General features: G+C 39.1%; 2 protein-coding genes across 7 annotated transcripts in view; both read left to right on the top strand.

Annotated features, from left to right (window-relative positions):
• Positions 1-26,783, top strand: part of USP9X (ubiquitin specific peptidase 9 X-linked) — a 117,502-nt gene that overhangs the window by 19,385 nt on the left and 71,334 nt on the right. For 3 of the 6 annotated variants that reach the window (XM_087895221.1, XM_034423840.3, XM_087895220.1), the window contains 9 exons: positions 15,606-15,859; positions 17,624-17,769; positions 18,303-18,382; positions 18,804-18,916; positions 20,440-20,658; positions 21,309-21,424; positions 23,927-24,178; positions 24,270-24,408; positions 25,025-25,177. In XM_087895221.1, the coding sequence (XP_087751347.1) occupies positions 15,764-15,859; positions 17,624-17,769; positions 18,303-18,382; positions 18,804-18,916; positions 20,440-20,658; positions 21,309-21,424; positions 23,927-24,178; positions 24,270-24,408; positions 25,025-25,177 (1,314 nt within the window). In that variant the 5' untranslated portion in view covers positions 15,606-15,763. Of the gene's footprint in view, positions 1-15,605; positions 15,860-17,611; positions 17,770-18,302; positions 18,383-18,803; positions 18,917-20,439; positions 20,659-21,308; positions 21,425-23,926; positions 24,179-24,269; positions 24,409-25,024; positions 25,178-26,783 lie in introns of all 6 variants that reach the window. The other 3 variants (XM_034423839.3, XM_034423837.3, XM_060694076.2) reach the window with 1 other exon arrangement.
• On the top strand, positions 9,721-15,404 carry LOC117669420 (uncharacterized). Its single transcript, XM_034423841.3, has one exon. It carries the CDS (start codon positions 10,487-10,489, stop codon positions 11,399-11,401), a length of 915 nt encoding a protein of 304 aa, XP_034279732.2. The 5' UTR covers positions 9,721-10,486; the 3' UTR covers positions 11,402-15,404.

The following is a 26,783-nucleotide window of genomic DNA, read 5'->3' as shown; positions in this document are numbered from 1 at the left end:
GCCAAAGAGGTTGCAGGAAAAAATGCTTTTAAAAGCCTCTGACGATCCCAGCTAAGCCACGCAATCATCAGGCTTTTTTTTTTTTTTTTACTTTTAAAATTCCTCAATTCCTCCTTAGATCTGTCCGAAGTTTTGGAGGATTTTTTTGATCTCTTAGTCTGCCCTGAGGAAGAAGAAGTCCCTGGCAGTTCAAGGTCTGGGCAGCCATGCTTCTTAGGCTTAGTCTGCCTGGAGGAAGCCATCTTTGGATAGGCCAAACGGACCTAAACTGGAAACAAAATGGCGGACAGGTGAGGTCCTAGGCCAAGAAGAAGGACGTTAAAATGGCGCCCAACCACGAGGACAAGGGGAGGCTAAAGAACCCCGGAATCCAAGTACAAGCCCAGGGAGACTTACGAAAGAGGAATCGCAGGCACTCTTCCGAATCTGGCGTAAGAGCCAAGCTCCTGATTGCCGCTGTCTGGCAGGCCGTCTCGCGCCGCGTTGGGACTCCACGTGGCTTCCTTCGATCGCCCCCTGCTCGCCGAAATGTCAACCGGCTCGTCAGCGGCTTCGATCGCTCGACGACTGTGAAGGGCAAGCCGTAGACGCGCGTGGCGCTGTAGGGAGTGGGACGGTGCACCGGCGAAGCAAGCCGCCTTCTTGTGGAGACCAGCAGCGCTGGGAGGCTCCAACGAAATAGCGCTCTGCCGAAGCGCTAACAGCCGAGGAGAATTAATTTAAACGGGAGCCTGCAACCAGCCTGGCTGGGAGGGTCAGGGCCGAATTCTGCTGTAGGCAGCAGGATCGGGCGTGAACACTTCGTGCTGCCGAGGAGGCACGTCCAAAGGGAGGCCTGCTACCCGCTGCAAAGTGGCCCTCAGCGGTCTTGGGCTGAAGCCCTTCTCGCTGGAAGCTCCGTTAGGGAGTTAAGTCGATTGGAGCATAAGAGCCAAAGGAGGCTAATAAAGGTAAAAGAGGGCAGAATATAGGCAATTATAGCTAAGCAGCTCAATCCGTGTCCGTACGAAATCGGATCGAGTCTAAAAGCTGGGGAGCCAGAGATGGAGGAGGAGTTTCTCAGCTATTAGACCCGATCCGTCAGCATCGGAGGAAGTTAACCCGTTAGTGACCACGCTAGAATTTCAGCCGAAGAGGTTGTAGAAAAAATGCTTTTAAAAGTTTTTTTTTAAAAAGTCTCTGATGAGGTGGGCGAGGTAAGTGAGCAGCGACCGGGCACTGGGCCGGGGGCGTGGCCAGCCAATGTTATTACTGGTTCTCCAAACTACTACAAATTTTTACTACCAGTTCTTGTGAACTGGGAACAACCCACCACTGTACTGAATGTTGGTTAATAGTTGGCAACAATTCAGTGCTCTATTTGTAGCTATGATTGCCTCGTAGCTGTTGATGTGCTATTGTAAGAGTATATTTATAAAATGTATATGTCACCCATCTTACCTCAAACTGACTTCTGAATCCAAGGTTCTAATATATGCCAAGGACTTAATTAAAAAAAATAAAAAGAGTCAGGGCACAGAAGCAAAAAGGTATTAAATAAAAGCTAAATTTTAACATAAGGTACATCAATACATCATCTATCATACTATTGTTTTTCAGGATATTTAAACTTACACAAACCCAGGAAAGGAGTAAGAAATAGGAAGCCAAAGAAATAAACACCAAGAGAGAGGAAAAACAAAATGATACATAGCTATAGCTTATATGATTCACTGTATCTCTTCATACCATTCTATTTTTGCAAATTTATTAAATTTTTATGCCACCCATCTCACTGTGACTCTGGGCAGATTTTCAGGCTCTGCCAAAAGGCCAGAAGTGTGAGGGGTTGGATCTCATCTCCAACAGGAGGATATTGCAGAGGGCAGGGGCCACAGCCTGGACCACACCTTAATTTCACCATGACTACCTACACTACCTTTTATTTTTAAATTTTTTCATTGCTCCCTTTCTGAGGTTCTCATGAACATTATCCAACCACAAGTTTTTTGTTTTTTCCTTTCTCTGAACTATTTTTTTCATGTATTTGTTTTGTGAGTTGATCCTGTTTCTATATAGTCAAATTACCTCAACAAACTGATCAGTCATTTTTATATTCAGTATATGTTTATCCATCACCTATTGACCCCTTTTTATTTTATTACATACCCTGTTTAAGGCACCCATTCCCATTATATATTGGTTGGTGGAATATAGGGGATAGTATGCTGTCTTAAAAAGTAGAAATAGAGATCCTATTTGCATAACATAGTGAGCATTTGCTTGGCGTAATACTGGTGTTTAATTATGCTTATGGCATACTGGCCAAAATTTATTACTATATCCTTATTGTTAATACAGTATGTGTAGTATGTATGTGATTAAGGCTGGTGAAATAATATGTAGCTTCTCAATATTTCTAAAATGTTTTGTGTGAAAATATGATTGATTAGAACTGTGGTGGTTAGTAGAGGTCTAGATAGGAAGATACGGTAGGTAGGTAGGTAGGTAGGTAGGTAGATAGACTGGTCTAGTGATAACTCTGGTATAGGAAAAATTGCAACTTGTGTTACAAAAGGAATAAATGGTAAATGTTGGGGTTAATTAAAAAAAATAAATATATGAAACTGAAAGAAAGGACGTAATAGAACTGAATGAAGATGACCTATTTTGAGTAGAGTCAAAATATGTAGAGAAAAGGCCCTGCTCATTCATTGTATTGGCTTGAAAGACAAGATGTTTGTTGGGTTCCAGAACCACATCTTATTTGCGTGTTTCCAGCGCTTTCAGTTACATTGTCAGGTCGACAATATCAATTCCCAGAAGCAACGCTAAAGAATGTGGTGCGTAAATTCAATAATAAATAAGCAATCGTTGGAATTTGGCAGTCCATACAAACAATATGGACTTTGGCTTGGGAACTATATAAGATACCCACTTTAGGCTTTGGAACCTCGAGGAAGAAACCAAACTACAGGCTTGGGATCCTGAACCAAGAAACCCACCCGTGGCTGGTATTGCATGGCTATCAGGCATGCCCCCTATGGCGAAGGGGTTGCTGGGTCAAGTGCCTGAACTGGTAGTGACAATGTCACCATGGACCAACGTAATATAATAGTAGTAATGATGTCTATATAAAACAAACAAGACGAAACAATAATAGAATGCATGTGACACTGCCATAGCAATGTCCTCAACTTTGTCCCTATTTTTAGGGCTTTATATGTCAGCAATGAAACACCAACTCTACTTTTTTAGGGGGTTTGAAACATGCTCTTTCTAATGAGAATGATTTAATAAGAGTTTCCAGAAGGTCTTTTTTGTAAAAGTGGGCTGAAAATACCCAATTTTTGGCGTTTATACAAAAACTGTCACCTTTACACTCAATTTCTGAACTATTGGAAAACAGTAGGAGAATGAAATTTTATATTCAACAACCTTGTGTTGCTAGGTTACTACACACAAAGTTTCACGTTTCTCATACCTTTCCTTCCAGAGATATAAGAAGCCAAACTTTACCATTTTTTCGCGCTGCAGTCATTTTCAGCCAACTTTGCTCAAAATTATTTGAAATCGCTCATGAGAATGTTTTTATTATTTTGTTTAATAGAGCACAACAAGTTGTACAAGAAGGCCAAGTTTTGTTTCTCTCAACAAAATATTGCTGGAGATATTATGTCTCAAAGTTGCTGAAACCTCAGAGTCATACTGTAGAAGGCTGCGATATGGAGTCAAACAAATGACTGTATCTCCACAAGTATTGCATTGGCAAACTTTACCAGTGTTCACTGGAGACGTGTGTGCATGTTCACATCAAATTTCATCGAAATCTGTGATAGTTGAGCACTGAGCCCCAGGCCACTTGACATGGAATGACCCAGTAAAAAAACGTTCAAAGTCAGTGCTAGCTTTAGCTATGCTAAAGATTGCTAGGTCTATAAAGGAGGCAGATAAGTAGTGAAAAGGAGGCTGCAGAGGAAGTGACACTGTTTCAGGCACTGGGGTTGTCCAAAGGTCGAGCAGAACTGGCAGAAAAAGAAGCTAGGCAAGTTGTGCAATTTTGGGTTTGCTTGCCATTCCACAAGGCAGGGTGGCTGGGCCCAAAAAGATATAGACAGAAGGGATCGCAGTGAGGAGTTGCAATCCTCTCTGAAGTTGTAAGTGTGGGCAATCTGCCAAGCACCAAATATTGGTCATGTGACCATGGGATGCTACAAGAGCCATAATATCGGGGATGGGTCGTAAGTTCCTTCGTTCAGTGCTATTGTAATTTTGAACAACTGCTGAACAAGTGGCCATTAAGTTGATGAATGCCTGGATTTATATTTCATGTCTAAACTAACAACTTTATTTCCTTATGTTTTCTTCAACTTGACAAAATCAGACTATTTTTGAGTGCCTATATATGCAGTTTTTATTAAATGTTCAATTACAATTAGGGTCTACTTTGGATAAAGATGAGCAATGATTTTTATTTTTAAAAAGTTCTAGGCCAAATAGCTGGATTCAAAAATGAGTTTTCTAAAATTGATTTACTTATTTCAAATTTTTCTAGTAAATATTTTAGGTAAGAGCATCCCAAAAGATTGAATTGTAGAAATATGGTATGTATTTCTCATAAAAGGGAAATCAGGGAGTACTTTTCTGAATGTGCGTTTTCAAGCTGTTTCTTTTTATTTTGGAATATTTAACTAAATATTGAAAATGTCCAAAATTCATATATGTGTGTGTATGTGTAAGCATGGATTCTAGAAAATAAATGGAACTATTAATGGTACTTATTAGTATCGGTATTTCTAAAAGAAAAATCTAAGGTCCCCCCAAGTTCAGGTTTGTTACATGTATTTGATGGAATAAGACAATTATTAAACAAGAAATTTATTATATTTTTATATTGTCCGCTGAATAAATCACTGTTCAACACTAAAGATATTTGGACTAGCTTCCAGGTCAAATATAGTTTGAAAAAAAATGGGTGAATGCTATGCTTAAAAAGTTTTCTTAAAAATAAATATGCTAGACAAAGGGAATGAAGAAATATTTTTATGCAGGGTGCTTTTTATTTTCTTATGCTAATAATTAGCATAACTAATCAGGATTTGTGGAAAATATAGATTTGTGAGTGACTGGTGACCTTGTGAAGATGCTCATCTCCCACTCAAAAGGTTGAGTTCGATCCTAGGTAGAGGCAGATGTTTGTCTCCTAAGGCGCAAAGAAAAAATATCTGCTGCAAACTCTGCATTGGCATCAGGAAGGGCATCTGGCCAGTAAACATTCAGCTCCATCCGGTCACCCCAACTCTACCCCGAATTAAGGAGTTACAGGGTCGTAAAAATGAGATTTCTTTAAATTCTAGATTTGTAAGTAAATGTGTACAAAATTTGTTGGATGTATTTCAATGAAATAAAATTAAGTCTATAATCTACATATAAAAACATTTATGGGGGAGGGTATACCAACTGAGGATATTATTGTACTCTTGTGGCCCTGGGGTGAAAAACAAGAAAGGGGCATCTGGACCTAAGTTTTTATTGTTTCCTTTGGACAGACACTTCGAAATGTTTCAAATGGAACACTACTACTATTCTGATGGAACACTACTTTGAAAGCTTTTATTAGAACATTTTGGGATGTTTAGTCCCAAGGTACGAAGCACATTTTCTATTTTGTACACACCTTTTACCGAACAATGTTGTTGAGGATATATGTTATGATTTTATTTTGTTTTCTAAAAGTATTGGTGCATAGCATCTTTGCTTTGAATGATTCAAATATATCTGCTCTTTCATTCTACTTCAGGATCCTCTAAGGATGAAAAAGGTCATTCCAACAAGGTCATTTCATGGTGTTTAAAGCGGACAGTAACTTTGAAAGTTTTATTTATTTGTTGACTTACGTTGCTTCATTTTAAAAGGAAATTCCTATCATATTCTTCATTATAAATTAATTGTGTGGACTTATGGAATAATGCAAGAACAATAAAATGAATTTGATCATCAATTTCCAATATATATTAAAATCATGTGAATTATTTTAGAATTGCAGAATTGCATTCTATTGATTTTGGTTTTTATTTTCTTGTGTGTCTTTAAAGTTGCAAACTTAATGTGGAGTCTGTGTAAGAATTCATTAAACTTCTTCCATTTTAAGATTAAAATTGTGAAAATACTATTTTGTTTATGATAAATAAGTAGTAATAGATGCTTTGTATAACCCAGTATGTTTTAAGGCTTATTTAATACCATGAATGCATCCTCTGGCAGTGCCCTTTTGACTGAGAATTTAATGGGAGTCACGAGAGAGTAGGAGCTGCTCGATGTTCAACTAATCACAGCCAATTTTCTATCACTAGAATTTTGTCTCTTGATTACAGCTTCGTTAACAGGGTAACTTTTAAATTAAAAGATACTGAAACTTTAAGAAGTTTGAAAAGCCCTAGGTTTGGAAGGTATGTCTCTCTGGTTTGTTGATGTGATATGCATCCAAAAGTTAACCTGCAGAATAAACATAAAAGGTTATTGTATGACTTTTATATTTCGGTGCTAATAGAGAAGTTTTATGCAGCAGATTATGCAAATCAAGAAAAAAAATAGCAATCCACAGAAGGGCTTCTGAAGAGGCTTGTTATCTTTGATGAAGAAAAATATTTATCAGCAGATTACATTTAGAGAGAAAGTCTAATTACCTAATCTGAGAAAAAAGAAAAACCATATCATAGGTTCACTGTCCCTGAATGACGGTGGTCCATTTTCTTTAGAGCGTTCCTAAATTCTCGATTTCTGTAAAGCAGGGGGACATTTGCCAGCTTCAGCTAATGTGACAATTACCCCCTTATTTGGATCATCAGTCCCCACTCAATTCTAATGTGTTGCCTTTGGAAATAACATGGAAGCTACAGCTGGTACAGAATGTGGTGACTAGATTATTGGCAGCAGTATCTCACTAACATAATATCACATCAGTTGTTAAGTTGCTGCATAAATTACAGATACGCTTCCGGATCTGATACAAAGTGCTGTGTTATTTTTAAAACCCTATAGAAGCTTGATTGACATATACAGGAAACATTGGCCAAAGTCATTGTTGCTAAATGATTTCTAAATCTAAGGTATATATTTTATTCAACAAAGACAGTGTTGGCTCAATAGATACAATAAATACATGAAAAGATATATTGTTTTTAGTGTTTTTGTAATACTTTATCAATATATAAACAAACTCTGATTACATTTAGGTCACTGTATTTGAGGTTTATGGATAGTTCTAAACAATTCGTAGCCTTCTTACATTGTAGTTTTTCCAACAAAGCCAATCAAAATAGCATGCTTATTGCATTCAGATAAACCACAAATAGGTAATACATTAGCTATTCTCCAGTGCGCTGCTTGGAGAATCCAAGCATGGGTTGACTTCCATCCTATTGCCAGAGACTGAGTTGCTAGAACTTTCTTGGCCACGCCTCCTCTGCTCGGCTGAGCTCCAGTTTTCCAACTCAGTCCAGCCAAGAGACGTGGAAAAGTTTGCTCCAGTAATTCAGCTCTAAGCAAGGATCACACTTGGATTCTTCAAAATAAGAGTCTAGTCAGGGGAGCAGGCAGAGGAAGATTTCAGTTGTTTCAGGGCTTTTACTCACCAAATTCAATCTGCACGTTGCGGGTGAGTGTGCTGGTCGCCCCTGGCAAGACCGCCACTGCCCAGAAGACCTTGGATTGGAGGCAGCAAATCTGGGGCCAACTCTTTCTTCGGAGATCCCCCCGTGAGTGCAGAAGCCGGCTCCTCCACCATTATCGCTGCTGGTGAGTGAGTGAGCTGGTTTACCGGTCCACCGGCACAACTGCCACCACCCTTTTCAATCTCCAGTCTTGGGGGGCGGCTCCAGGGTCACTGTCCGGCTCGTGCAGTCATACTCTGAAGTTTTCAGTTTTGATTTGGCCGCGCAGCCCTGGGAGAGCCGGAATCGCCATTCTCACGTCATTTTGAATCAGCTGTGAGGCACGGTTTGGAGTGAGGCGCAGTGGCGCTACCCCTTTTGCGCTCAGGAACATATCTGGTTGCTTGCTGGCTTTGCTTCTCCAAACAGCGCTAGGAGATCAGGGCATTCTATCTTGCACCAGTTTTTGGGTGCAGCTGGGGAGTGCAGCCGGATTTGCAGTGCTCCATCGGAGCCCCCAGTGGGAATGACGGGAGGCTTTACAGTGTAGACCCAGATCTTGAGGAGCTCCTCCAATTACCAACAATGGATGCTCCGGTGGCAACTCTTACATCATTGGCCATCTTGCCCGCTGACATTGCTGAGAGATTAAAGGCAGAGGATAAGAAAGTGGAATTGGTCCTCCGCAAGACGCATCAGGCGGCTGCCTGGCCAATCAGATCAGCAACAGCAGCTTCCTTCTTTAATCAAGCTTCCTTGATCTGGCTTTGCCAGATGCAAGCTAGGCTTCCTCCTGAAGAAACCAGGCTGCATCAGGATGTTAACAAATTGATGGCAGCTACTAAGTTTTCGGCCGATGCTACGCTCAACACGGCTAAATTTGCTCTAGAGCTCTGGCTTCTGTTACATTGCGTCGCCTGCTTTGGCTCTGCCACTGGCAGGGAGACATGCACTCCAAATGGAGGTTGGCTTCAGCTCCCTACAAAGGAGCCAATGTATTTGGGGAGGCATTAGATCCTATCCTTATAGTGAATAAGGACAAAAGGAAGATCATGCTCTACATGACCAGGAGAGCGGACCGTAGGCCTTCGCCTTGTTACCAAAGGCAGCCATTTCGATCGGCCGACTCTGGTCCTAGCACCCCACAGTTTCAGTGGTCCTATTCCCAGGGACACGAAAGGTTTCCAGATAGATCTACCTATCGTGACGGGGAGAAGGCAACTTCCGGCCAAGCAGCCCTTTCGAGGGTCCAGCAGTAGGCCATTTTGTCAAGGAAAATGACTACCATTCCAACCTCCCCATTGGTGATTGACTGCAATTTTTTACATGCCAATGGGAAAGGACCGCAACAGACACATGGGTCCTACAGACAGTGCGACTGGGACTCGCAGTGGAATTCCTCTCCAACCCTCCAAACCGCTTCATCCATTGTCCAGTCTCCATGAACATTGCAAAAAGAAACTTGATGGAAGCCGAGATCCAACATTTGTTAGATATCCACGGCATTGAACCGGTTCCCAAAGGTCAGGAGGGACTGGGGTTTTATTCCATCCTCTTCCTCATGAAGAAGGGTTTGGGGGGCTGGAGAGGTATTTTAGATTTCAAAAAGCTCAACGCTTATGTGGTGTACAAACGCTTCAAGATGCAGTCCCTTCAATCCATCTTGGGCTGCAATAGAGAAGGCGACCTGTTAACATCGATAGACCTCAAGGAAGCCTACCTACATGTCCCCATTCGTCCTTCCCATCTAAGGTTCCTGCGGTTCTCATACACAGGACATTACTTTCAATACCGGGCCCTGCCATTTGGTCTGTCGTCGGCCCCCAGGACCTTCACGAAGTTGTTGGCAGCAGTGGCAGGAAACATCAGAGCACTTCCAGTAAGGTTACAGTGCTATCTAATTGACATTTTGAGAGTCAATCTCACTATCTCGAGTTGAACAGCATCTCCAGACCGTAATACGGACTCTTCAAGACCACAGATTTTCTGTAAATACAGAAAAGAGCCATCTGGTTCCCACCACCCACCTTCTACATTTGGGCACAGTGATAGACTCCAAATCATGCGAAATATACCTTTCTCCGGATCGCCAGGAAAGTATAAAGTCCTTAGTGGACCGGATCCGGTGTCTACGGTCAGTATCTTTGGATCTCCTCTCACAGCTCCTGGGGAGGATGATCTCTTGCATAACGATCGTGCCATGGGCACCACTGCATGCCAGGATGCTCCAGTGGTTTCTTCTGCCCCATCAGAGGGCCGGAAACAGCCACTGAAGATCCTCCGCTCCTTCCACTGATGGACATCATGAGCCATAAGGAAGGGATGCGCCTTCAAGGAGCCCCAACGCATCACTCTTAACATCAGACACAACCCTCTTTGGCTGGGGCGCCAATCCCAGGTGGTCCAGGGACGGTGGTCTCTGGCAGACCTCAAGAACAATATAAATTGGCTAGAGCTCCGGGCAGTCCACCTGGTCCTACGTCATTTCCAGGAAGCAGTGGCAGGACACCATGTTCTAATCTTAACAGACAATGTGGCCGCCAAGGCTCACATAAATCAGGAGGGGGGCACACACTCCAAATCTCTCACGACAGAGACGGAGAAGTTAGGGCTCTGGGCGGAGAGACACACGCTGTCCATCAGAGCAGAGCGTATATCTGGGATAACAAATATACAGGCAGATTGGTTGAGCAGGACGACAATAGACCAATCAGAGTGGTGCCTGCATACGGATCTCTTCAACAAACTGTGTGAGAGATTAGGCCACCCGATAGTGGATTTATTTGCTCACTCGATGAACACCCGGTTGCCGTGGTTCTTTTCCAGGTTCGCAACACCAGAGGTGGAAGGGGTCAATGTTCTCTGCAGTCCTTGGCCTCAGGATCTGCTCTACGTTTTCCTCCAATTCCCCTCATCCCAAGGGTCATCAGGAAGGTGTTAGAGGAAAAGGCGGAGATTCTTTTTCTCACCCCACATTGCCCCAGACTCCCCTGGTATGCCGATCTGGTCAGCCTCTCAGTCTCCCGTCCCTGGAGAATTCCCCGGGACAAGATTTCCCTCAACCAGGGGGTCGTGGTCCATCCGGAGCCTCAGTGGCTCCAGTTGACCATCTGGCACTTGAGAGGAACCTCCTAAGGAGAGACAAGCTCTCTGGGAAAGTGATTCAGACCATCCAGGCTTCCAGACGGCCCTCAACAAATAGGATTTACAATGCAACTTGGTCAGCTTTCTGTCAATGGTGTTCTAAGGGACACATTGACCTATTAGTGGCATCGGTCCCAGAGATACTGGACCTTCTGCAAATCGGATTGGACAGGGGTCTGTTTCCCAACACCCTTAGGAGACAGGTGGCAGCTTTGTCCACAGTATTGACCTGTGAGAATCTGCAACCCCTCACTCACCATCCAAGGATCGGCAGCTTTCTCAAAGGGGTTGCTAACCTGAAGCCTCCGGTGGTGCATCGTTATCCCACGTGGGACCTGGCCTTAGTGCTCCAGGCACTTACTTCCACACCATTTGAGTCGTTGAGGACCTCTAGCCTCTGGTACTTGACCCTTAAGGTCGCCTTCTTCGTGGCCATAACTTCAGCCAGGAGGATCTCAGAATTAGCGGCCTTATCAGTACATGAGGATCTTTGTATTTTCCATTCAGACAGGGTGGTTCTGCGTTTAAATCCCTCCTTTCTGCCCAAGATGAACTGGTTCCATAGGGCCCAGGAGATCATTTTGCCCGATTTTTGTCTGGGACCTAATCATCCCTTAGAAGAATGATGGCACACATTGGACATCAGGAGGGCTCTTCACAGATACATCAAAAGAACTGCATTTTTCAATGTTCAAATCAAATATCTTTATTATGTTCTTTGACCATCCTTTACAATTTAAAAAATACACTAAAAGAAAGAATGGTTTAATAGAACAATCAGTTGTTAGGGAAGGGGAAAAACAATGGGATAATAAAACAGCATGTCTTATTTTAAAAAAACTGCAGTTATGTGACTTGGTGAAAAAATGGCCACCTAATGAGTTAGTGTTCCTTAAAAAATAATAATCATAAAATTTATCTGTATGGCCCACACATTTATAAATGATTGGTGTAATCAAAGCAAGTCTTGAGGCATTGTGCAAGGGGCACCGTATGAGAAGTAGCTGGGAGTTTCTGCTTCCCTAGAACTACAAAGGCAAAGTCTCTGTGAATAAGGGTCCTGGGAATTCTTCCCTCCAGTAGGGCTCATGGAAAGGCATCAAAACGTGCATGTTCTAAAAAAGGCACATCTGTGAGCCGCAGTGGCGCAGTGATTAGAATGCAGTACTGCAGGCTACTTCTGCTGATCACTGGCTGCCAGCAGTTTGGCAGTTCGGGTCTCACCGGGCTCAAGGTTGACTTAGCCTTCCATCCTTCCGAGGTGGGTAAAATGAGGACCCAGATTGTTGGGGGCAATATGCTGACTCTGTAAAGCAGTGTGAAGCGGTATATAAGTCTAAGTGCTATTGCTATTTGCTTTACTTTCACAGTGATATCATTTTATTGATGTGTCTCTAATTCACACTTTTACTATTGATTTGGCCTTCTCCAAATCAGGGTTAATTGCTCTACATATTCAGGAGAGAGGCCAAGACAGCAGAGTTCTATGCAGGTACAGTGCCAATGGAATTGGTAATTGTCTGACAGCAAAGGCATCAGGCCTATAGGCTCAAACATGATTCTAAGACCTGAGGTAAGGATCCTGGTCCAGGCTTGAGCCTTAATACTTGGCACATTGGCTTCAAGCCTCGGTACTTCATTGGGATGCATTTTGGGGTGCCAAACAAGATCTTGAGAAAATTTGATTGGACGGCTTCATAAGCCTTCAAGTTTATGTATGGCCCAAATTGTATACCATATAATAGTTGGGCAGCTGTTTTAGCTGTAAACTGTAACTGCTGCTGGGATATAATTTGCCCCTTGTTGTCTATGAACTGTAATTATTGCTTGTATGCTCTTTTGGGCAGTAGAAGAGAGATAATTTGCACCTGGACAGTTAATTTTCTTGAGGCCTATGCCCAAGTGTTTAAAACGGGGGTGTCAAACCCAATTGCATCATGGGCTGTATTGTGACGTATCATAATGTTTTTTGCCTTTGTGGAGCTGGGCTGGCCCAAGGGCTACCAGTTTGACAGGCCTGATTTAAAGCATTAGGCAAATACTATGCCCAAGTGTTTAAAGCATTTCACCTTTATCTGGAGGATCTGCTCAGGGTGTCCCAAAGTCTTAGCTTTGAGATGTTGTCAAAAGCTGCCTTGAATTAGTTCATGCAGAAATGCTGAAAATTCAAACAGGTTCACAAACTCAAATACCACTGGGTTGGGCTGAGAAACAGTAAATGGCTCAAAATCACCAGTGAACTGCTATGGGTAAATCCTGAGTTTCTCTGGTTCCAGTCCAAAACCTGATACAAGTAGTCCTCAATTTACAACCATTCCTTTAACGACCATTCAAAGATACAACAGCACTGAAAAAAGTGACTTTATGACCAGTTTTCACACTTATGATCATTGTAGCATCCCGATGGTCACGTGATCAAAATTTGGATGCTTGGCAGTTGGCATGTACTGTATTTATTACAATTGCACTGTTCTGAGATCATGTGATCACCTTTTGCAAGCTTCTGATAAGCAAAGTCAATGGGGAAGCCAAATTCACTTAAGTGTGTTACCAATTTAATAACTGCTGTGATACACTTAACAATTGTGGCAAGAAAGGTTGTAAAATGGAAAACTCACTTAACAACTGTCTTGCTTAGCAACAAAAATGTTGGGCTCAATTGTGGTTGTAAGTCGAGGACTACCTGTATTGCATGTACCGTATATAAGGAAAACAAATACCTTTTGAATTTAATCTTGAATCTCCAAAATTACTAATATTTGAAACAATAGAATAGTCTTATGTAATTTTGGGGAGGAAGTTTATCTTAGAAAATACAGATAGTCCTCAATTAATGATGGTAATTTGAACTGAAACTGCCATTGCTAAGTGATATGGTCATAAAGTACAATGTCACATGATCACACTGCTTAATGAATGACAGTTCCAGCAGTCTCCATTACACTGTTAATTGAGGATTTCACATGATTACGGCTTCCTGCCAGCTTCCATATTCCCTCTGCTTGTGAGAAATTGTGATTGTGCCAGCAGGGAAGGTTGCAGCTAGCATTCATGGATCTGTGGGATGCTGTGACAGTCAGAAATCCAAACTATCTGCCAAGCTCCTGGATTGAAGTCATGTGATCGCAGGGGCACTGTTCTGGCCAGAACTTTGAACACCAGTCATAACTACTTCCCATTCAGAACTGTTACAGATTCAGACTGTTGTTGAACTGTTAACAAGAACCACTGGTATAAGCAAGCAATTTACTTTCAGTTTTGTCTTTCTGATATAAATGTTATAGTTTGTCTTTAGACTATTTTGGATTGTTTATATTAGTAAACACTGAAACCATCTATAGGTAATATTTGAGTTCCAGCTGTAATGGACCCAGCCCATCATTGTTGTAACTTGTGATGGTCATAAATTGAGTCACCTATGTGGTCAACCTGATATTATCACCTTTTTTTGCAGCCATAAAACAAATGTGGTAGATGCAAAGCAAACCAGTAGTTCACTATGGACACAGTTTTTCTGCCCAAAATGGAAAGTACATGCCAGTTTGGGGCAAAACTGTCCTAAAATGTAGTCACATCTCTGCAGGATGCTACAAATGGCTGTAAATGCAGCCTGGTTGCTGAGCCCTGTAAGTGCGGTCGTGTGATCATGGTGTGCACAGTTGTCAGAACCTTGAACCCGGATTGTAAAGTACCTTCAGAAATTTCTGTCATAACTTTGAATACTCGTGAAGTAGCCAGTCGTAAGTAGAAGACTACTTGTCTGTATCCACCTAAATTTGTTCTGTAGCCTTCATTAAAATGCTTTGACATGGTAGGACGAGTGAATACAGCTCAAAATATGTTGTAAACATCAGAATGATTAGTTTTTGCCATTCTGTGGATTGGTGTGTACCAATTCAAATAAAATACTTATTAAATAATTCTAATGTGGCATACTCATGTTGATATCTTGCAGCATGTATAGAAAAAGGATTGTGCCACTGGAGAGATTTTGAATATGTTTTAGCGCAGTCTCGTGTCTATTTTAAATGCTTCTAGTAAACTTAAACCATTTGGTTTAATAGTTGAATATAGATTGCTCAAATCTTGTCAACTGACTTTCATGTATAGTTGCCAAGTGCTGAATTGAGATTATATGACCCAGGAGACAGTTGTTGGAACTTTGATCATAAGTAGCCCTGGGGAGATTTGTCATAAGTTGAGGACTACCGGTATTCTACATGTTAAAGTCTCTTTCAAGTTAAGGTAGTCTCCTATGATATTTTGGACACATCTGTGGAATTGTCTTGGCAACAGTATGTAAAGGATTCGCTATTGCTTGGTTCTGAGTCTTTTTGTTTCGTTTTGACTTCTGAGTCTACCATACAGTCCTAATATTTTCTGATGGTCTTGCATCCATTTGGTTCTCGTTAACATTTTAGATCAGCAGAGGTTGGCTGGACACATATATTTTACTTTCATATTGAAATGGAGCCTTATCAGGAGAATCAGTAAGGAACCACTAATTAAAAGTAGCCCAATGTTGGCCATGGATTAACATTTCTAAGTGTTCCGTGATGATACAGTGTTGTTTTTACAATGCCAAATTATGTTTTCCTAAAATATAAAACAGATACAAGAGAAAAGAAAGATGGTTGGGTCATAAAATTGAACCTTATGGAGTAAATTCATTTATTCTAATTGTTTAGTTCTGGAGAAATATAATATTTCTTTTTTTATTTGGGACTCTCGTTGGATTTATAAGAAACAGAGAATGTTTTTCCTCAAATGACATTTTTATATCTTCAGGATAATATTTAAAATAACATGATATATTGAATTATCTTTCAGATTATGCAATGGTCTCTGCAAGATGGCTTGTTCTTGAGTTGGAGCTTTTTAAAACAGATCTACGCTGGTACTTCAACTTTATTAAGCCGACTATAAGTTTTTCTCTCTCAACAACTACATAAGCAGACAAAATTGCAAAAATCTGCCCTGTTTCGAGTATGACAGCCACGACTCGTGGCTCTCCAGTAGGAGGGAATGACAGTCAGGGACAGGCTCCTGATGGACAGTCCCAGCCTCCTATCCAGCAGAATCAGGTATGTTAAATATGTCTTTGCAATATACATACTTCATCTGAATATAACAGAGTTCTAATTAGTTATTTTACAATTCTTGCTGTTATATGAAATTCAGAATTGATAATCGGAGGCTACTGTTGGTTGCAAATATAGATAATTCTTGCTTAATGTCCATTCAGCAACTGTTCTAAATTACCATAGTGCTAAATGAGTGGGACTTAACAACAGGTCCTAATAGTTGTGGCCATTGTAGCTTTCCTGGGTCATATAGTGATTTGGGCCTTTGGCAATTGGGTTATAGTTACAATGTTGCAGTGTCCCGTGATCACATGATTTTCATTTTCAACCTTCACTGCTCGCTTCTGACAAGCAAAGTCAATGGGAAAGCTGTGAAGAGATCACAGATCGTAATTGTGTATCTGTGGGACACTATGCCTGCAAGGATTGGCCTAATAATGACAGCAACTGGGACTGCTAGAAATGCTATCATAAATTCATGGGGTTATGTGACATCATTATGACCATGTCACTTAACAATGGAGTTCTAGACCTGATAAACTTTGGTAAGGGAGCACTATCTACCCTGTTTTCCCAAAAAATAAGACCCAACCAGAAAATAAGCCCTAGCATGATTTTTCAGGATGCTTGTAATATAAGCCCTACCCCAAAAATAAGCCCCATTTAAGATCATCAGCAGACGGAGGCATTTAGTACTGTATTTCCCCCCAAAATAAGACCTATCCGTAAAAATTAATATAAGACCCAGTCTTATTTTGGGGGAAACACTGTATAATGTAATTTCTTTTTTTAAAATATTCACAATTTAAGCTGCCTAATAAACAAGACTCCAGAAGTTCTGATTGGATTTGCTAATCAAATGTTTTTGTTTTCTATGACTATGTTCAATGCCAAAATGAGAATAGATGTGTATTTTAGCTGTTCAGTATAATCTAATCAGTTTTGCTCTATAAGAAAGGTAACTGTATTAATGTTTTGATGAGCCTACAGTAAAAGTAATGCATTTAGTGGACTGGGAAGATTGTTACCATTCCGGACAATATGTGTGCTTCTATATACCAACAGAGAAATTGAGCTAAGATAAACAGTATAAATCATACAAGAGGCAGTGAGGCAATCAGCAGGGCTTAAGAGAGAAACAGTTGTAGATGGTATAATTTTTTGCTCACCTGGAGGCTTGCTTGGCATGCAAAGTATTTAGATACATGAGATTCTGAACCTAAGCTTTATCAAAGATTTCTTTTGTGTAAATAGCATGAGTGCTATTTTATTTGTTAGATAATACAGAGACCCTAAAATGATCACACTTTTCAGCAATCAATATTAGAAAAGGGTATCATATTAAAATTTCATTGATTTTGGAAAGGAATAATGTTTTAAATAAAAAATTTAGTATTGTGTCAAAAAGAAAAATGATATATCTAGATACCATTATAGTAGTCAGAAGTTATAAAACAAACTTGGGATAAATGAAGTGAAAATAAACAGTGTACTTGTTGCAGTGGAATGAGAGTGGTAAATGTATTCATGTGGTTGTAGGAAGAACAAGCAGGCCTGTCATTGACCACAGTTGGAAATGTTACCACATGGTTAAGTTTTAATGCAATCTTGAATATAAAAACCTAAATAAACAGAAAACGGTAATCTATCTTCCTAACCTTTCCAGAACCTCAATGTTTAGTCATGTTTAAATGTTCATATGAATCTATAAACAAAAACGATGGAATTTGAATAGTTCATAGAAATCCATAGTTTCCATTTCAGACTTCTTCACCTGATTCTTCAAATGAGAATTCCCCAGCTACTCCCCCTGATGAACAGGGTCAAGGTGATGCCCCACCACAACTTGAAGATGAAGAGCCTGCATTTCCACACACTGATTTGGCAAAATTGGATGACATGATCAACAGGTTTTTTTTTTAAAAAAAATTTTATTTTTAAAAAATTCTAACAGTGGTGCAGTTAACTTCTGTTGGCATTTTGGATTTATTTCAGTAGCTTTTAAACAAATACATCCACTTTTTGTTTTCCAACTACTTTGGTTATTGATTATTTGAAATATGACAAAAAGTAAAAAAAAATACTTTCCAACCAATGTGTACATTTATGACTAAATTTTATATTCATGACAACAATGCATGCTGGAATAAGAGTAATGCTGGTGTAGCTGTATGAGAACTTGATTTATATGAAATGACAGAAACCCAGTGATCTTCACAGCATCTATCTTCTCTCAGTCATGTATTCAACCTGCTCGTTGGAACAAAACTCAGTTGCTAAACAAGGAGTGAACGTAAAACTTGAATTGTTTACAAAGAACAGTATCAAATTATGGCAGATTTTTTCTAAGTGTTTCTGAATTTATGACCCATGTATTCGGGATACATGAGTGGGGAAAACCTAGATGTAATGTAAAATGAATTATATTCTTACGTTTTCCTAGACCTCGATGGGTTGTTCCTGTGTTGCCCAAGGGAGAGTTAGAAGTTCTTCTAGAAGCTGCTATTGAACTTAGTAAAAAGGGTAAGCTGAAAAATAAAACATTAAGAAAAATGGATATAATAAATAATTCTGGCTACATTTTAAAATGGTTTACCTATATGAATTGGGAATAGTCTTAAACAGACATTACCTTAGTGCCTTTGTATTCCTGTTTCTTTTGTAACCCCTCAAAAACATTTAGTTTTTATAAGTCTACCTTCCATCCCCAGCTATTAGTGTTCTGATTATTTTTTCTTCTAGGTTTTCGGATTTTTCCTGTGGTGTTAAATATTTTAGATTTACTAAAGAAACTAGCACTTTTATTCAATTTTGATAAAGTATGATAGATACCTAAAGCTACAAACGGCTTTAAATCTTGAAAAAAGATTTTGAATGATCTGTTGTCATTGGTGTTTTGAGGATTGAATTTCCATAGCAATAATTTTATTGTTTTTTTATATAGGACTTGATGTTAAAAGTGAGGCATGTCAGCGATTTTTCCGAGATGGGTTAACAATTTCTTTCACAAAAATACTTACAGATGAGGCAGTGAGTGGCTGGAAATTTGAAATTCATGTAAGTTGGAGTTAGTTACTCATAAATATATGATAATAAGCAAATCCAGTGTGCTAAAAAAAGGAGATTTAATTTCCCAAACTCCCTGGCTTTCTAAACCAATAGTTCTCAAATTTTTTGAATAGGGAAATACTTTTAATATTAAACTTTTTGCAGTCTTCCTCATGATAGTAATTGTATACATGTCATTGGGTTGACGATATGGGGTGTGAAAATGTACGAAGAAAAATATGGGATGTAACATGCACAGAAAGTCATTGGGTGGCTGTGTGAAAGACAGGGAGAACAGTAGGAACTGGTTGAGAACAGCTGTGCCAAAGTGAGGAAGAAGTTTACAGGATAGCAGGTAGGCGCAATGCAGGATCTTGACCCAGAATAGATGCATAGATATACATAAAGGAATTTGGTTGCAGACTTTGCTTTAAAACAAGGGTCCCAACCCCTGGGCTGTGGCCCACTACTGGCCCTTGAGCCATTTGGAACCAGGCCGGGGAAGTGGTGGGAGAGAGTATATACCCCCACTCGCATGAGCAGCAGGAGAGCACATGCACGCACACTCCATTTGCGCAAGCAGTGTGTACACATACCTGCCACTCACACAAATGGAGCTGTACGTGCATGCTTTGCCGCCAGTTGCACAGAACCATCCCCTCCCACTGGGCCGCAAAGCTGGAAAGGTTGAGGAAGTCTGCTTTAAATGGTTCAAATACAGGCAGTGGCAAACGGAATTTCGCTTTCACATCAGTTTTGAGCAGTCCCCCAGATCTTTGGAAATTTGCCGGTAAAGTTTTCAGTAATTGGAGTCCAAAGCAGGAGACAGAAGCATCATTGGGCACAGTATACCTATCATAGGTTGGTAATCAGCTAGTTGGGGTCCCAAGGAGGATTTTCCACAGGCATGAGCTCAGGTCACAGAGTTCTGAGTACCATTGCAGGTTTTCTCAATAAGAGAAGTCAAGTTTCCTCCATTGCAAAAAGTGTATTGTGGGTCTGGATGGTCTTTCTGGTTTCTCATCCTATGGGAGGCGGCACAGCTGGTCCTGGTGATTGCTGAGTGAACCAACCTCATGTCATTGAATATTCAAAGCTTCCACAGGCTGAAATTCACTTAGCAGGCTCCTCTGAGTCAGAGTTGACCATGACATGCAGGAACAGTGCCATTAAAGAGAAAAATCATGCATGTACTGTCTATGCTGGATGGGAGAGAAGTGTCATTGGAAAAAAAGGGTTGCCCTTGATCCACTGGTATTTTTCTTTTCGATTTTCTACCTAGGCAGTGGAATATTTTTTGATCAGTGATTGTGAATAGAAGAGCAGTGACTGTTCTGTTTTATTTGCCATGTTTGGTGTGTGTCACAGGGCCCTTGTAAAAATTTTGCAGTTCCTCAGGGACCCTTGTTTGGTAATTGTTAGCTTAAACCTAAAACACACTGCAGTGTAACATTGTGTTTATTACTGTAATAAGATTAGTGGCAGAATTTGAACACAAGGCAGCATATCTAAAATCATTTTCTTTTAAATAGAGATGTATCATTAACAACACCCATCGCCTTGTTGAACTTTGTGTGGCAAAGCTGGCCCAAGATTGGTTTCCTCTTCTTGAACTTCTTGCAATGGCCTTAAATCCTCATTGCAAATTCCATCTTTATAATGGTACACGTCCCTCAGAAACTGTTCCTGCTGGAGCTCAGCTAGCTGAAGATGAACTTTATGCTCGTCCTCCAGACCCAAGGTCACCAAAGGTATGCTGATTGAAATTGGAACTATAGATGAAATCTCTGAAAAGTAATTTCCAGAGATAAGGGAAAACTACAGGAACTGGATTTCTTTTGGTTTGTTATTTGAATCAAAAAAAACTAGAATTTTTGCACTTATTTCAACAGAAGCCTATGCAGAGGGTTTTTAGAATATGATTTCAGTCTGATATTTAAGTAATGATATCATTGACAATTTTGATAATTCAGCTTCTCTTTGTACTGCAAACAGTACTTTTTCAGAGTATTAAAATGAATAACAGTAGTTGTGGAGAAAGCACTTGAATACTTGAATTAGTTTTTGTTATTCTCAGTGCAATTTATAAATTTATTCTAGCTAAATTAGATTATGGAACCTAACATAAATAGATTTTTAAAGATAATCCTCCTACCTTTGTTTCTGACCAAAAAAAAATACTTATTCTGACATTTAAAATGTCATAATTAAAGACTGAATTTCATATTATATAATTTTTCAAATTTTCAAATTTCAATGAAGTTTAAAAGATAGTACTAGATAAAGGTAAAAGAACAATAATTTAAAGATACTGGCATCTAATTTCAATCAAATATGTTGTGAAGTAAATATATGTCTTGGTGGTTGAAATTATTTTTAAAGGAGAAAACATTTTTTGCAGGGTTGGCTAGTAGATCTCATCAACAAGTTTGGCACCTTAAATGGATTTCAAATCCTACACGATCGTTTTATGAGTGGATCAGCACTGAACGTTCAGATTATTGCAGCTCTCATCAAGTAAGTTCTTCTAAGGAAATGTTTGGAATTTGTCATCTGAACAACAGAAACTCATTTTAATTCAAATATCTTTCTGTATATTGTATGATAAAGTTACTATTATATGCACTTTTCCACACTTCTCAAAATGCAAAGAAGATTACACAGTTCTGAAATATAAGAACATGAGAATACATAGTGTTAATAAGTAAACTCGGACGGTGGTTTATATCCAATAGTGGATTTGACCCTGTAGAAAACATTTCTTCTCTTAACAAATCAGAATATCTGGTTTTTCTATCTATTCCCATATGCTGTCAAAAATAGTTTTTGACTGCGAAAGAGGTAATTTAGAGATAGTTCATATCAGTTTGTTCCAGGGGTGGCTTCTACTTATCTTTACCACTGGTTCGCAACGGGATAAATTTATCAAATTTATTTGCTGCCCATCTTATGATTCAGGTGACTGAATAAAAATATTTTATAAATTTTATAAATAAAATATTCAACAATTATAAATATAAAAATGGATTAAAGAACAAGGGTTTATAGGGGAGATGGGATGCCTTCTGTTAACGTACCAACCATCTCTAGCTAACAGCTTCTCCTTCAGGACACCATGCTAGCCAGCATAGCCAGGTTTTAAGGCATTTCCTAAAGACTAAAAAGGGGGATTTACCTTCTGTGGCAAGATGTTCCAAAGGTCAGGAGCCACGGCAGAAAAGATTCTTCTTCTGGATCCCACCAGCCAAAATGATGGGATCTGCAGTAGGCCTCTTCTGCCAGCACGAGTGGGGCAGGCCAATCACATTGGGGAAAGACTATTCCACAGATATCCTGGACCAATGCCATAAAGGGCTTTAAAGGTAATAAACTTGAATTGTACCTGGAAGCAGATCAGCAGCCAGTGCAGTTTGCATAACTGTGGTGTTATATGTGCTACCCTATGGGCTACCAAAACTGTCCGCGCTGCTGTGTTCTGGATCAGTTGTAGCTTCCAAACACTCTTCAAAGGTAGCCCCATGTACACCATGCTGCAATAATCCAAAGGTTTTTACAGCTTTCTGTAGTGTAGAGTTTAACTTATACATTAATTCTCAAGATATATTTAAAAATTAGTTTTATTACACAAAAAATAAGCACTAATTAAATACTCATTTAAGCTTAATAGAATAATTTTGATAGAAAATATTTATCTTGCTTAGAGAAAATGACATTTTCTTAATTATGTGTATCAAAATCATTGCTGAAAGTTCTATTTTCCCCCTTCCCCAAAAGTAAACATCAGAGTGACAATAGATTTATTGAACTCATCACTGTGATAAGATGGATGCAAGGAAGAATAACTTCATTCTTCCATAGAATGCATCCCATCACAGTGATGAATTTATATGAGTTTATATATTTATATATATAAATAGTTCTGTCTTGTTAAAAATACACTCATTTCTTTTCTGTCATATTGGTGAGTTTGTGATTTGTCCAGTCCTGGCTTTCCTTCTCCATTTCTTTGCTCTTCGTTTTGCATTATTAAAAATTTAATGGCATTTACATTTTCTTTTTCATTTCACTTTTAGGCTCCTTAGTCATATAGCCTTGATACACTTTTTTCAAAATGTTCTGACTGTGAGGAAGATTGTGCCACCCCAAAACTCCTAAGTGACATTTGCCTTGGATTCCCTGTGTTCCAAAATTGCTTAGTTTTTTCCATGCTTTCCTGGGAACAGACTAGATATAGCCATGGATTTGAACTTGTGTAATGTGCTATAACCAACTGATTTCAGGTTTCATTCAGTGTTGAATGCCCTGACATATCCTAAAATGAAGTTTACAGTTTCAAACTTTCCAAAGTTACTTGGAGTTTATTGTAGAGGTTCTATTGCCACTAACTCTAAGCAGGTGATTTATATCAGCACCAAAGTTGTTGTAACAAGATAAGGACAAAGTTAGTAGAAATATTATAAGAACTAGCACTTTAAAAATCATCTGCTCCATAGATGCAGTAAATGGTGCCAGCACAGAGTTCTACCCACTTCACCTCACATAATGTCTTGCCCCTCCAGAGATTATACGTTATACACATATTACCTCAGTTTAGCCTCTATGCTTATATTTTCTTTCCACATTTCTTCATTACCTAGCAAAAACATTGTGGATTACCTCTGCAGAAGAGATCAGAGATGGCTTCCCACCTGTTTCCTAACTTCATTCTTTAGGCTCCACCCAACACTTGCCATTAGATACAGAGCTTCTTGCTGTTTTACTTTTTAAAACTTTGGTTGGCAAACAGTAGTTGTTACCTGTATTAAGATTGTAATCAATCAGATTTACCCTGAAGTTGTAAATACAGTTCATATTTCATACACAACAATCCAGTCCATTAAAAGTGCTTAAACAGTTTATTTTTCAATCAGTCATAGTAAATTTTGCTTTGATTAATTTTTGTGAAATGAATTATAAATATGGCTGTTTAACTTACTACTTCAAACTAGCTTTTCCTTTACGTTGATATCTTTCTTTCAGACCATTTGGACAATGCTATGAGTTTTTAACACTGCATACAGTGAAGAAATACTTCCTTCCAATTATAGAAATGGTCCCACAGTTTTTAGAGAACTTAACTGATGATGAACTGAAGAAAGAAGCTAAGAATGAAGCCAAAAATGATGCTTTGTCAATGATAATAAAATCTCTGAAGAACTTAGCCTCAAGAGTTCCAGGACAAGAGGAAACTGTTAAAAACTTAGAAATATTTAGATTAAAAATGATACTTAGGTAAGATCTCTTCAGTTGTGCTAATGCTTTTTAGGAGTTGAGTTATCTTGTTCTGCTCCCCTTAAAATAATATTTTAACATTTCTTCATAGGTTATTACAAATTTCATCTTTCAATGGAAAAATGAATGCACTAAATGAAGTTAACAAAGTGATATCTAGTGTGTCATATTACACCCATCGACATGGCAATCCTGAAGAGGAGGAATGGCTTACAGCAGAAAGAATGGCAGTAAGCTTTTTTGCTTTAATTTAGTGGGAAGCTGTTTAAAGAATATGCATCAATTTACTTATTTTATTTATCAAATTTATATAACTACCCATTTCATGAGAAGTGACTCTAGTCACTTAGTGTAGTGTACAATAATTAAATAAAGAAATTACATATATAAAAGCAAACATTTAAAAATATTAAAGTCAGCATTCAAAAATTAAAAGTAAAATACCTAGAAACCCAAGTAGAGAGAAAGAGAATGAATAAACTTCAATAATAGAACCATCTAAATATGCCTCCAGTTCCCTGGACCCCCAGACTTGGTGACATAACCAGATCTCGAGTGGCTTCCAGAATATCAAGAAGGATAGAGCTAATCTAATTCACATTATATCTTGCTACATGCTTACATAGCAAAATTATACTGTGCCTAGTCATTGTGAAATCTGGAATAGCCAGTTGAATATGCTTGTTCTAGGAAGAAAAAGTTGATGAATATTATTAGTATTCCTTTTTTCAAATTGTGGTTCCCATCCCCAAGAGTTTTATATGCATTGCTTCACTCATCTAAAATAAAACGAAGGGAAATGTGTATATATTTTAATTGTATCCAATACATTCATGTTCTGCTTAGGAATGGATCCAGCAAAATAACATTTTATCAATTGTGTTGAGAGATAGTCTACATCAACCTCAGTATGTAGAAAAGTTAGAGAAAATTCTTCGTTTTGTCATCAAAGAAAAGGCCTTAACCTTGCAAGATCTTGACAACATTTGGGCTGCCCAGGTAAGAGTTAAACACTATCATCTTGAGTGAGACTATATCTATTTTGCGTGGCCATGTTTTGTCTATCTGTTGTACTGCAATGTTAAACATTTAATCCTTTCATCTCTAAAACATTTTCCTATCCCTTTACAAGGGTGCAAAAATTTAACTTTTCAAGTTTCAAATAAACTGCAAGTATTTTTAGTAGTAGCTCTAGTTCAAATTGTTCAGTACAGGTAGTCCTCAATTTACAACCATTTGTTTAGGAGGGCAGGCTCTGGGAAGATCAGAAGAGGCTGTGGAAGATGTGCTTAGGTTATGTTTCTTATTGTTGGGACAATTATAGTAGGGAACTGGTACATAGTGGTATATAGGGCAGTAAATCCTCAATGCCTGAGGGGAAGGAGGGAAGGGAAGTTCTGGCAAAATTAAGGATTGACAAGGCAAGTTGGATATGAAATTCTAGGGGCAGGCGGAAAGCAGCCTTTCTTTATTCTTTGTTTATGAGCCCCAGTGGCGCAGTGGTTAAAATTCAGTACTGCAGGCTACTTCTGCTGACTGCCAGTTGACTACAATTTGGCAGTTCAAATCTCACCAGGCTTAAGGTTGACTCAGCCTTCCATCCTTCCGAGGTCAGTAAAATGAGGACCCAAATTGTTGGGGGCAATATGCTGACTCTGTAAACTGCTTAGAGAGGGCTGTAAAGCGGTATATAAGTCTAAATGTTATTGCTATTCATCCCATAAAAAATCACCCTGAGATCCCTCCAGATTTTGTTTTAGTCTAAATGTTTTGTTTTACTGAAATGGGACTGCTTTGAAACTGTTCATAAAAATTTTAAACAAAATACATACTTTGGATCTTGCACACCCCTACTCTGATCTTAAGCATTGCAGTCTTGTCACTTTCATTAATTTATGTCCATCCAGAAATTCATTATCCAAATACTAATCTTTCTCACTCCACTCACTCTAATTATACCTTTTAGCATCTTCATGAACCTCTAAGTGTGCTTACAGATTCTATTTAAACTTTTCCCAATCTTTTCTGATCTCATTCTTCTTTCTTTGCATTTATTTATAGAACATACAGGTAGTCCTCAACTTACAACAATTCATTTAGTGACCATTTAAAATTACAACAGCACTGAAAAAGGGGACTTATGATCATTTTTCACACTTGCAACCTTTCTAGCAGCACCATGATCATATGATCAAAATTCAAATGCTTGGCAACTAGTTTATACTTATGACCATTGCTGTGTCCCAAGGTCATGTGATTACCTTTTAACAAGCAAAATCAATGAGGAAACCAGATTCACTTAACAACCATGTTACTAACTTATCAACTGCAGTGATTCACTTAACAACTGTGGCAAGAAAGGTCATAAAATGGGGCAGAACTCGCTTAACAAATGTCTCACTTAACATAAATTTTAGGCTCAATTGTGGTCATAAGTCAAGGACTACCTATATCTGTTCTAATAACCTTCACTCATTCAGCTTTATCATTCTCAACCAGAGGTCTCATGAAGCTTGAAGCAGTTCTCACATTTTGTCCTGAACAGCTTCCAAGGTACTTTCTAGGAAAAATTCAAGCATCTGCTTGATGTTACATAATGAAGCAA

This window comes from Pantherophis guttatus, chromosome 5 (genome assembly GCF_059756535.1).
Source record: "Pantherophis guttatus breed Tessera chromosome 5, ASM5975653v1, whole genome shotgun sequence".
Lineage (NCBI taxonomy): Eukaryota > Metazoa > Chordata > Lepidosauria > Squamata > Colubridae > Pantherophis > Pantherophis guttatus.
This window is presented reverse-complemented; position numbering and strand designations above follow the sequence as displayed.